General features: G+C 43.1%; 1 protein-coding gene across 7 annotated transcripts in view; it reads right to left on the minus strand.

The window, feature by feature from the left end:
* ema (C-type lectin domain containing ema) overlaps window positions 1-13,131 on the minus strand; it is a 58,099-nt gene that overhangs the window by 33,055 nt on the left and 11,913 nt on the right. For 3 of the 7 annotated variants that reach the window (XM_084604813.1, XM_084604812.1, XM_084604811.1), the window contains exons 6-12: window positions 13,005-13,061; window positions 12,009-12,114; window positions 10,237-10,302; window positions 7,237-7,357; window positions 3,642-3,828; window positions 1,740-1,790; window positions 55-168 (exon numbers count right to left, since the gene is read on the minus strand). In XM_084604813.1, coding sequence (XP_084460939.1) covers window positions 55-168; window positions 1,740-1,790; window positions 3,642-3,828; window positions 7,237-7,357; window positions 10,237-10,302; window positions 12,009-12,114; window positions 13,005-13,061 — 702 coding nt within the window. The remainder of the gene's footprint in view (window positions 1-54; window positions 169-1,739; window positions 1,791-3,641; window positions 3,829-7,236; window positions 7,358-10,236; window positions 10,303-12,008; window positions 12,115-13,004; window positions 13,062-13,131) is intronic. The other 4 variants (XM_084604815.1, XM_084604814.1, XM_084604816.1 and 1 more) reach the window with 3 other exon arrangements.

The raw sequence follows: 13,131 nt of genomic DNA on the forward strand, positions 1-13,131 counted from the left end.
GATTAGAAAGTTAAGAAAAGAGAAAACTATGTAAGCGTACGGAATCGCTCGCACCTTGTTTGATGCAGAGTCCTCCTTAGGCCGTGAGGAGAACACTTTCATGTCTCGATTCAAGATGATGTTGGCCAGCTGCCGGACTAAGGGCTCATGCGACACTATCAGGAACACCTGCACAAGCGCAAACGCCATCAGCAACATACATGCCTGCACCACAACACTTGCAAAACCAGCAGAGCCTGAGAGATCAATACCACAGCCAATTTCTCCTTACACAAATGTAGGAGACATTACCGCAACATTTTAAAGCTTCCTGCATTTCACGCACACATTGTGTTCGTCAAAACCATAAATCTGCTGAAAACTGAGCTGAGAAAGCCTTCGGTGTCTTCACATGAAATACAGCTGCAGATGTAAGAGAATTTCAGCATAGTTGATTAATGAACTGTTCAATAAAACAACACAGCAGGCAGGCTATGCATGCAAATATTTTTTTCCCATCTAAAATAGCACTGTTATGCGTCATGTTGGGTTTAATGGCACATAAGCAACAAAGGGTATCATACGCCAAACATGGGGTTAAATGCCTGTTTGTTGTGTTTATATGTCGCAATTGTTCTGATCTATGGTTTGCTTAGGACGTTTCCTGCTTTTAGAAACTTGAATGTACAGGACAAGTCGACAATTTTCACCTCACATCAATGCAAGATGAAAAGGAGTGTGATTGTAAAAATTTGCAAAATGTTTCTTCCTTACTGGTTAGAGTTTTCGACACGACTATAAGAGATGGTTTACAGAAAGGTCGTCTCCACATGCATCCCACAGGAGGTCGTTTAGTTTTGTTAGTATGAAGTTACGTGCAAGATGTGTGTGCGAAGGCCGCATAAAATCACTTTTTAAAAAATTCCTGGTGTGTGCATGATTTCCATTCTTCCAACACAGGCTTTACTAAGCAAAGTTTGTTATTTATTGTGCTATTCGAAGTGGATTGCCATTCATCTCACAGTTTACAATGCAACAACTTCATGCAGTCTTTAAAGGGTACATTTACTTTCTCGGTTTGCTTGTCTTGCTCTCTCATTGCCTTTGATACCAACATGGCTTGGGATCAATCATCATTAGATGCTTAGTCCCTGCGCATGGCTGTCTTTATGTCGTGTATAATATCTCCGAGTGGTGGTGCAACTGCATTTCTTGACTGAAGGGCTGTGAGTAAGCTGAGAGAGCCTGTGTATATAATACTGTCTGAAATATTCTCGCTTATTATTTTCTCTGCAGAGACAGAGATGCCATAGCATTCAGCGGTGAAGACTGATGCGCACTGTGCAAGTCTTAATACTTCCTCTTGTTTTCCTATTACAATGGCACTTCGAACATAATCAGCTGTTTCTGAACGATCAGTAAAGAAGTCAGTGAAGCTCCCATATCTTTCCTTGAGTGCAAAGAATTCTTGGACTATATGTTGCGGAGGTGTTTGTGTTTTACGGAATTGTGTGAGCATGAGACTGCAGTTTGCACAAAAATTGCACCACGAAGATAGCGGGTCTCGTTTCTGAGCAATGTCAGGTAATATGTCCCCTATAACAGCATAGTGATGCCCAAGCTAATGGGCGACACACCTCACATTATGTGGAAAGAAGAAATAGTTTGAATAGTGTATCCAGTGTAAGAGTGAAACCAAGAAAACTGGTATATTGTTAGAGAGTCTCATTAAATAATCATACCAAACTGAACCTCCTCACCTGTGACAACAGGAACAAGGAGACTATGCTGCTGACTTTTTTCCGGTCATCCTGCAAGAATTCACGGCACCCACGGTCATCAAACAGACTACCTACAATGAGTAATGAGCGGAGTAGAGAAACAGTCGCATCACAGAAAGAGAAGATGTGCTCATGAACTGACATACTCATACTTATGTAGGCACTTTAGCACTAACCAATTTGTCTACACGTTACGTGCATCTATTCATGGCTACTGCATAGCCAAACTGCTTCAACACTTTGCCAGCTGTGACTGTCTGAGAAGGATAGTGACAACAGCTGCCACCTTAAGGGACGCAATCTGCTTAACACTTACGCTAATATAACGGACGACAAAGTGCCAATGAACACTCCAAACTAACAGGTGCACTGTCAAAGCGCAAAAAATGGTGGTAATAAAAATTATATATAAAAGTGTCATTCTTGCAAAAGAAATGACAGGTCATGCTGTGCAAGAGCAAGGTTTGAGTGTGTTAGCGAACTGTTAAACATGCTAACAAGTGCTTGGCTATTTTTTCAAACCGCTGCAAACACCTTTTGTTGGCCATAGCAAACACTTTCTTTTTAATTACTGTTGAACCATCACTGCCACCAGTGTCATGTTCACTGATAGGACTGCATCTTCTCTCGTCAAGCATGCTTTGCTGTCATGACAACACGCAATTCCTCTATCATCTCCGTATCACTACCTTATCTCCTTATCACTTTCTGTCCCACTTTCTATCCCCATCTGAACACCCAGCCTATCATTTTCTATAACATTCCCATCACATTGTACCACCTTTCTATCCGTCACTAATGCACACAACCAGATTCACTACTATGCTTGCAGTCGCTATGAGGTTGCATATTCGCTTCCCGCATGAAATTCCTGGGTTCAAATCCACTTCAACAACGTTTTTTGCTGGGATTCTTTTTCTGCTTTTTAATGCACAAGACCACAGGCACATTGCTGAAATCATTCGTCACGTGCACCTCATTAAAGAAAGCAGAACTAAGAAGAGTAATTCCACAGTTGTGCGCTGTGGATATTCCTAAGGCTGCATAACACAGTTAAATTGGGAAAATCGTGTGTTTTTTCCCAAACTGTTTTCGACATTAACAGTCATCCTTGTCACATAGGTTGCCCGATATTCTTCATACTTATTCCATAACAATGAAGTTTGGTGCAGATGGCCTCCAGTAGCGCTGCACATTTCAATGAAATCAAGCAAGCGGCTCAAAAGTCCACTTTTAGGTATTGCCCCCCTCAAAGAGCAGCAGCTGGAAACAACAACCAATACCCCCACACTATGCACCACACATGCTGGTCAGCCCATAGATCGAGTGTCATGCGACATCTCCCTTCCAGCACATGGAGCAAGGGCAAGCACAAAATGTCACCGCCTTTCGTTCTAGTGGGGCATCCAGAAAAAACTCCATGAGCCAGATGGGGACAGTGGGTAGAAGGTGAGGCGGCAAGTCAATGGGCAACCTCTGGTCCACGGTCCATCCCCTGAATTCCCCTTAAACTAAACCAACATAAATATTTCACTCCACTGAACAAGTAATAGGCATTGGAATTCTTGAGATTATAATTACATCTTCTGATCAGCTGTACTGTTCAGGCAACAAGGAGAGCACAAACGGCTGATACCTTTTTTTTTGCCATGGAAGAACAGCTGCGTGGTGGTCTTAAGCCTGAGCACAGCTAAGATGCAGACTTTAGTTGCATCCGACTACCAGCAGCATTTTTCTTGTGCAAAGGCTAAGACCAAGCCTGCCTAGTAACTACGTGCAGTTGGATGCCAGAGAATCACGAGAAAAGCAGTCCGCAAACAAGGCTGATGCCTGGCTACTGTTGGAGCACAGACGCAATGAAGTTGCGAGGTGGACACTCACCGCCAGGCAGGGGTGGGGTCCCTGGACAAGCGAGTAGACGTACAGTGGCACCAGCAGCCGGTTGAGCAGGTGGTCGGTGAGCACCGCGTTGAGGGCCTCAATGCGGAGGCACAGGATGTCGTTGACGTAGTGCAGGTGGTCCAAGTGCTCAGCTACCAGGTCCGAGAGGCGCGTGCTGTTGCCGTGTCTATGCAAGCAGAAAAACCACATATATGTGCACTTCTGTAGTGGCAGCGCTAGTTCCATTTTGGGTAAAAGAAAAAAAAGTTGGGGGCAGCCTTATGTGTGGGAATGCTAAAATATTATTTTGTGCAAGTGCAGCTCTCGTTGCACGACATGCTTCATTCTTCCGTTTGCATGCCTCACCAGCACCTGTACTCTTGCGAAGATGGCCGCATGCAACCACAACTAAAGCCCCTATATCCTTCGAAAAGTACCACCATTATTAGATCTTTCCGCCACCTCACTCACCCCGAAGTTTCCTCCTCGCCACCTCCTGCCTCCCCAGCCTCTTCCACTCTACCATTCGCCAGTGCATGTCACGTGTATTCGCACGTTGCGCTTTTGTATATTTTTTTCTTTTCCAGCGCACCCTGGTCGCTATTTTCGCACCAGGGTGACGAAACTGCTGCACGTGCAAGCTTCATCGCGATGCCGTGCTGCTGCTGCGCCTTTGGTTGCCGCAACCGACAAGGCGAAGGCAAAAGGTTTTCTTGTTTCCCATCCGGCCAGTGCAACGCAAGAAGAAAAAAATGTTTGACAGTACAGAACTGGGCCGGCTAACTTCAAGGAAACTGCAAAAAATGCATGGCTTCGTGAAGTTCATTAGTTTTTTTTTTTTAACCTTATTGACTCCTGCCTATTTAAAAAAGCGTTTGCGTGTGTCCATGCTGTGCTCGGATTGTAGCGCACTTGAGTTTACCTTTCTCTCACGAGAACTGTGAGCTGTGACATAAGAGCGACTTTATTCAGGCCATGATTTCAGCTCCGTTATCGACACGATTGCAAGGCTCGGTTTATGAATACACTCGGTTAGCTTCCGCGTACGCTCACGCATATAATTTGGTTTGTAGTCCCGAAGCAACTTAAGCTATGCAAGAGGCTGCAGTGGACGGCACCTGGGGTATTTCATGGGCACTTTGATCGTATATAGTACGTGAACATATTGCATTTCGTTCCGTCCCACTACTTCGTGACGCAACCTTAAATCGGAGAGATGAGCAGCTGCTCGCACGTTTTGTGTGTGGGTTTATCATAACAATGAAATGCTGTTAACTACCAGGCCCCTGGTATGGATTAATAGCTTTGCTGCAATCGAAAACTTCTGCAACTTTTCTTTCACTCATTTTTTCTTTTTTTTACAAACACATTACTTTAGAATGTGCCTGAATAAGCAAATGGGCTTCGTATACGCCATATGCGCTGACGTTGTCATGAGCCATGGGGTGAATTCTCTCACTGTGATAGTTTGCCACAGTAAATTTATTGTTTCTTTATTATGATGTACAGATGGAGTCGCTGTGGTAGCTGTGCGCACAGCAGTCATGTATGTCTTTTTTTCAATGCAGTATTCATTTTTTTTTTGCTTCTGTTTTCATTTCCTGGGTCCTTTGCTGTTCAGGTAGCTATTTTGGCAGTCAAGTTTACTGTTTGGATGGGTAAAACAACCTGCCTCTTATGAAAATTTGAGTGTCTACTCTAATCTTTGCTATTATAAATAATCTTTTATTAACTAGCTTGCTGCGATTTCTCATCCTTCTCATTTGTCATTTTTACAAACAATAAATAATGATACATCTATTAGTTAGCTCTGATTTATTTTTTATCGCAAGCCTATGATCAGTTTTCACCATTCACTACTACTTGTTTCGAGTTGTACATTTCAGATGGCAATGTTTCGAACGCACACTGCCCTTTCAGGTGCCGTGGTGGTTAGCGCGATAAATATTGAGCGCATGATTTTTTCTTTCATCAAAACAATTCTTTGTCTCTATTTCCAAAATGGTGTTTTAATTATGGGTATGCTGCGTCTCGGCAAAGAAAGAATGCAAGTGCACGCGCTGTACAGATATAGAATTAGCACTTCAACAAAATGTTACTCATTTTTCTTTTTTTTTTAACTTCCATCCAGTTTTTTTTTTTCCCCAACATCGTCCTTGATATCAAATTCTAATCTCTTGCAATGTAAATAAATAAGTGATATGTTGTGCTGCGAGAACAGCCTGTGTATTGTTCGCATTATCGATACCGTCCACGAGTGAAAACATTGCTCATGGTCACCAGAACTCGCGCATCTTCACATCCGTAAAAGTCACACAGCAGCAGTGGCCCAGATGCTGTAGGCATTGCTGACCGAGGAAAGTTAACCTTTCACATGCCGGGCGAGCTAAATTCTGCTTGTACAACAGGTACGCAAATAAGCCTTTCCAACCACACTTACATACTTCCATGCAGTCAAAACTTGAACCTCTGGTAATTTTGCAACATTATGCGCGTGTTTGAGCATACCGCGGGCATGCGTCGTGCTTCAACAATGCGCACTCTGAATTTGCGGATGCTTTACGCCTTAAATGATGGTCCTTTTCACAAGTTTTCTTGCGCAATTCTTATAAGGCATCATTAAGGCCAGAGGAATAAAATTCGGCTTCAAAAACATTTGCACAAGGCTTTAACAAAGTTTTCCGCATTTTTCCTCCAGTAGCGTGTCAGCCGTCCTCTCCTTCGGGAGGTCCGTCACAGACAGCACCACCATCGAGGCCGCGCCGCGAGGGAGAGTGGAACAGAAGAGAAGGGAAGTGGTTGGAGCTACTTTCCTTAGAGGGGCTTTAGCCACAGCAGATACAGTAGTGCGGACACTTTGCCTTTCACCTCGGCAAAAGGCGCTCCTCTGTATCTGCTTTGATCACATCCTCTTTGAATCCAGCAATTCTCTCATGCTGTGGCCTCTCATCTATGCAGTGTGCCTGGCACTGAAGGGTCGTGTTCTCCAGATACGACATCATATAATCATACGGTAGCATGCTAGACATTGGCGCAACGCATGTTTCATTCCCGCCCGTATACCTCATGTTAACTAGCTGCCCTGCTGCTGTGTGTGCTGTGCCCGACGATAGCGTGATGCATCATCTTTTGGGGTAAATGGCAGCCTTGATTACAACTCACTAATGAAATTCCCGAAAAACTTGGTACATATGAACATGTCTGGTCCAATACAATAATAGCAGTACACAACAAAGCAAGGCCCTTCTGGGCCCGTATTCCAAGTTGCGTCGTTATCGAAGTGTCGCTATCTCATGTGACCTCGAGTCATCTGATTGGTCGAAAAGCTGGTACCACTACGAAACCGGAAGAGGTGGCAACATCATGTTCCAGCGTTTCCACCAATCAGATGACTCGAGGTCGGGGAGATAGCGACACTTTCGATAACGACGCAAACTTGGAATACGGGCCCTGGCATGCTCCGTCTTACGAACTGAAAAACAATAAAAAAGTAAGGAGTCTGCAGAGAGAAGCTGAGGCAGATTTAGCACCATGTGCTTTTACAAGCGTCCAACCGTGCACAAGCAGATACCAGGCAGCAAACGAAAACGCTTACTCGGCGTGCATGACGCAATTGTCCAGTTCGAGCACGTGCTTGCCAATGAAGTAGACGAGGTTGGAGAAGTAGGGCGCGGCCGTCCGGTCCCGAATGAACTTCAGCATTGCCCTGTCCTCAACTGTGGAAACAGGTCGGGAGTGAGGGTGGAAAAAAAAAAACAGGATGGGCAACAAATTTGTGTCACAGGAGGCGACAAATCTTTTTTTTCAGAGGTCAATGAAAGTGCGGGGTAAGACAACTTTCGAAAGTAAAGGTCAGTGCAAACACGAAACACAAGGAGTGGTGCAGTCTACTGTACCGATAAAACCTGCTACCAGAAGGCTGGCAACCCAGTATGAAAGCACTTCACATGAAGGATGGTGCATGCTATTATTACACTCTAAAAACGCAGCTGTTGCTTCCAAACTGACGACATAACAGAACAGAGGCATGAAAAGCAGCTCACAAAAATGAGTGGACGCACTGCTCCGCTTCCAATAACACATTTTTTGTACTATTTGCCCAGCACGAAAACTTGCCGTTTTAGCCTGTGCATAAACAGAAGGAAGTAAAAAGGAAAGAAGAAAAGACCCCCGAGGAGTGGAGAAAAGAGAAACCTACAAAAATGCAAGCAGCGCCAAATGCAGACAATAAAACTTGCATTGCCCTCTTGCTACTACTGTGCTTTGTTGTTCTTTCCTTCCTTTAAAAAGTATGGCATGCATCAGCACAATGGTTTTATCCCTAGCTGGCACTGCTGTTCCATGCCGCTCAATGCATTACTAGTCCTGTCACTATGCCTTGTTCATGCCCTTCCAAGATCAAAACAAGTGCTAAAAGCAAGTTAACCACAAAGGAGTACAGTGCCACAGATGTGACCATAACAAGACACAACTGCATATTAAACTTTGAGATGTGTCTCCATATCTCAAATGAGCAACCACTATTTCACAGTATTAGCACTCAATGACAAGGATTACTCCTGAAGACACCAGAAGAGAAAATAAGCGCACTTGCAATGATGTTAGACTTGATGAAACTTTTAGCATTGCTACATGGTGTTCAAGCCTCAAATGGTCAGTCGACTCTGAATTTTGATTATCTAGACCAAAACGTACATGAGACTCTGCGACACTGCTTTTACTCGAAGCGCACAGTTCGTTATTCCCAAAGCTATACCTAACACCACATTCACTGCTATGAAATAATGAATGCGACCATACACACCTGTATAATCAGCATGAAAAATTATGAAAGCTTAGATGCAATGCACTACAATATGTGGAATATGTCTCACAATAGAGGCAGGTAGCACTTATTGGGAGAAAGAAAAATGTATTGCTTATTGCACTGCAGATGTGAAGGTGCAGTACAAAAAAAAAAAAAAAAAAGGATATGAAACCTATCAGTGCAGACACAAGGAGCTGTCTGCATACTGAAAACTGATGCATGCAGCTATTTTTGGACACGGTAGCACATGGCAGCAAAATGTTTCACCGTTATCATTATCATTAACCATCGTTATCATCATGAGCCCGGTCGAAGGTGGTGTAACATTTTGCTTCCCACTTAGCATTCATCTTCTAGTCAAGTTGGAGACTACTCTACGACAGGGATCCAAACCAACAGCATATGTACCTTAAGTTGTATTCCGTTAATTGTAAGTGCAGGCGTCCCACCGAGAAGTGAGATTGATACTACACCTTCCTTTCCCCCAAAATACAAAGCAACTATAAAAAAATCGCGATATGAAATGGAAGTGTAAAAGGTGCTATCGCATGTACTCTTAAGGTGAAGCTTAAGCGCCATTCTAACTTTTATAACAAAGCTCTACTACGAGAATATGAGGTAACTGCTTACACAGTGGACTATACCAGTCACTAGAGCGAACAGTACACAAAATTTGGGAGACACTTAACCTCCGCCTTTGAAGGAATGACGATATATGTAGCGTTACTGGCTCCCCTTGTGGATCCTAGTTTGCACACATTCATTCTGCTACTCCTTGAATTTACTAACCCCTCATTTGGTGCTTCTATATCTCATGCGTACTCATCAACATACAGTCGTAAGCTACTACGTTATGTGAAAGATCACCCGACACAGATATAAAGTCCCACTTTGACAAACCCATTTGAACATGCCTCCATGGCCTAGGGTAGCATTTCTGACTTGGGATGCAAGGGTCTCGGGTTTGATTCCATTTTCAAAAGGGCTGCCCAAGTCAGTAGCTCTTGCCAACACAACCATGTTTCGCCCCATCATGTGGCCTGCCAATAAAGTAGTGCTCGGTCATGTCATCTGCCAACTACCATCTATCAAAGGCACACCCATGACTTATTGCTCACAACAGCAATGTCAGATTTTCTGAAAAACGGGACATTTAATGCCATCACGTTAATGACATGTTCTAGAGGGTTTCAATATCAAGCTCCGATATGAGCAGCAAATAATAAAGCAAGGATCCAAATGAGAACAGAGAGTAGTAATAGTAGTTATCGCTTCTGACACGTCACACAAACCGCTTGCTCTGAAGGTTTTAAAAAGGTTGAACTCCATTACCACCAATTCTTATGTATTTAACACCTGAATACGAAAACAACTGCTGTCTGTTTCTAACTGCTGAAAACGGCATTGTAGTAATAGGCCAAGAAAGGTATTACCAGAACCATTGAATGAAATTAACCTGACTTTAGTGGATTACAAGCACTGCAAGGAGCACACAGTTTATAATAACAGTCAGCCTCAGGCAGTCATATAAAATAAAAAATACACCCAAGGTTAAGATGTAAAAGTGCCAGGGGACATGGAAACATGCAGACGATGTCATTCCAGTTCACACAAATGTGCCAGCCAAACAAAACGAAATAAGGAAAGCTGGCTGCGATACCATTGAACACAATAACCGGGCCGACAGGTGCCATGCAGACTGTGTGGTCAACGGCTTACGCTGTGAGACGCCCCACACAAGGTACGACAGTGATTACGGTTATCTGCCCTGCGAGCAGTTATGCTTACCCCGTCCATTTTTTCTCTTATGTTTGGAATGCAGCATGCCTTCGGGCTTGCTGCTGGCATTAGCTTCTGCAAATGGATGAATTCCAAAAAGACACGTCTTGCTAAGCTGCCTGCTTATTGGTGACGGAGACACGAGAATGCGTCAAGAGCACTATTTCATGCGTTAATTATACTAGCTAGTAGTTACCATCACTGATTTATAAGTGAAATGCACCCGTCATTCTGGCCTATACATAAATGGTTCCTGCCATGCCTCAATGCTGATAATTTAAGCAACAAAAGCTCCAGCCGCGATTTACTACGCATCACCTCGCACAACAGGTTCAGTCACGTGCCTCCATCCTGAAATCAGCATGCCAATTAACACTCCACCTCAAAACAACTTATTTGACCGCTCATTCAGGTAAATGACTATATTATTTACTTAAAAGCTGTGCTGGTTAACTACTGTTTATCTTTCTTTAAGATAACCTACACAATAATTTACCAACGGGCAGAAGGAAAACAGCTAACTAGTCATTCTGTGGGTGTTAACTACAAAATGGGCTTAACTAGTATCTTTCATGAAGGGAATTAGGCTAACATTAGGAAAAATGAGCTGTTTTCCACTCAAATGTGCATAATACATTTGTCACCTAACATGACAGCTCAAAGTGCTTTATGCAGCCAATTCAACAGGGTCACAGTAATCCCGAATGAGGGCAAATAACAACATCAATCCCTCTCACAATGCACAGCGTTCAATTCTACATTTTTTCCATGAAGCAAAAGCTGGCATATATATATCTAAAAGGCTTGTAAACTGCCAAACAAGGCTCCAAATTGAGAAGACTGCATTACATTCACAGTTATAAATTATAGTAAGAATGGCAATTTAGGTAAGAAATTTGGAGAGAATAGAAAGTTCAGTTACTTTGGATGAAACTGATAGGCTGAGTAGTAAGTAAGGATTGATCGGTACACTGCCATGCGTACAGGCTAAGAAATGCCAATTTGGACTAGTGTCTTCGTTAAAGGGGCACTGAAAAGGGGTCGCCTGAGGGTAATAAAAGATGATGAACCTGACAGACACTTATCTTCCCACAAAAATGTTCAATCTATCCTATGTAGCACCAGAGATGCGGGCGATTACAAGCGACCTCCATCCTTTCCCTCTCAACTCGTACGCCGGCCCAGGAGAGAAAAACAGAGAATAAAGACTCACATTCCACTTCGCCCACGAAAGCATCTGCAGCCAATGCTGCTCAGATGTTTACTTTTTTGCCAATTGTTTCCCTATCACAGCTAAAGAGTAGAGGAAGGAGTGGAAAGGAAGAAGAACGCGGCACAGTTTCCTGCTGGGCCAGGCGAGTATCTAGTCTTCGCTGTGACAAACCAATAATGGGTTCTTCCCCGCTTGATGTCATTTGCAATAGACGGTGTATTATGGGGGAACTTGAGAGAACGGCCAACACTGTGGGTTGCTGCACGGCGCGAAAGCAGGAATTTTGAAAAAAAAAATGTCTTGTAAATAATCGGTTCGTTTTTAAGGACTTGTATGCGCCATGCAAGCTCAGTGGCATTTCCTCTCTTCCTGGACTCCTTTTCAGTGACCCTTTAATAATGTTTACGTGCACACGAAAGAGCTTCAACCCAAGTCAAATGTGTAGAAAATAGCTTGCGTATACCAATGACTACTTCGCCATGCAAGCAACATGGTGCCTGCGTCTTGTAATGGAAAAAAAAAGAAGAAAGAAAAGGCTTTCACGACAAAGCTAAACTGTCCAGCTCACCTTTGAAGACATTCAGGGTGAGAGTGCGGACAGCAATGCGGACCATGCTCTCGTTGTGGTTGAAGAACTTGATGGCCTCAGTGTACAAGGGAAAGTCGTTTGTGTGCTATGGACAGACGGGCAGACAAGAGACAAAACAAGGCTCCCTTAAGACAGAAATACAAGTCTTCTAAAATATGATTCTGGGCAGCACAGGACGTAAAGACTGTTCCAACATGACAGAGAACTACTACCACATCACACTTTTATTAATCCTTAAACACACATGGGTGTGCCATTTAGTTCACAGGTAACTACAGAATTGATGTTTAGGAAGAAATTACTTATTATATTCAGCACACATTTAATCTACCAACAGAATTCCTTCTTAGCATGCGCTGCATATGTGTCATCACTGCTACTTGGCTCATTAATTATTTCCAAAGTGTGCACACAAATTTAGTGTATTGAGCTACTGTGGGCTGTGTAAAAGTCTTCTCAGCTCATTTTGAAACAATCAGTACTGAATTAGTGATTATTCCCCAGACACAAGTTGCTATATTAAGTTAGTATACAACTAAGCACTATGCCTTCAAATCAAATGTGTTAGTAAGGAACATCAAACATTTATTTGGGACACTACTTCACATGTACTCAAACAAGCCATATCGCTTCTTTAAAGTCAGAACCAGGTGATGATAAAGCAACATTGTATATTTAAAATTAAGTAGAATAGTTAGTGGAATAGAATTAAGTGGAACATTTGGACTTGGGACAAGTCTTTCAATCAGAGACATTGATGAAGACTGAATACCAGTTGAAATGCAACCAGAACTATACTACTGTATTTTTAGTGCATGTCAGTCTTCTTCACAGGCGGACCCACTCTATGGACTTTCGGTAGTTCTTTCAATTTTTTTCTTTTTGAAAATTTTTATATGCGTGCACATACATTCACACACCCAAACACACACACACACAAGCATACACACGCATCCTATGCTACACAGTACACACAGTACACGTCAGGCGCTGCAAGTCCGAGCTTTCCACGGCCTCTTCTGTGGTGTCCCACTTTCCGCAAAAGAAAAAAAATCGGGCAAGGAATAACATAAGGACAAAAGAAACCAAACATCGGTAAAAA

Source organism: Amblyomma maculatum, chromosome 5 (genome assembly GCF_055883805.1).
Source record: "Amblyomma maculatum isolate TAMU_Amacu chromosome 5, ASM5588380v1, whole genome shotgun sequence".
Lineage (NCBI taxonomy): Eukaryota > Metazoa > Arthropoda > Arachnida > Ixodida > Ixodidae > Amblyomma > Amblyomma maculatum.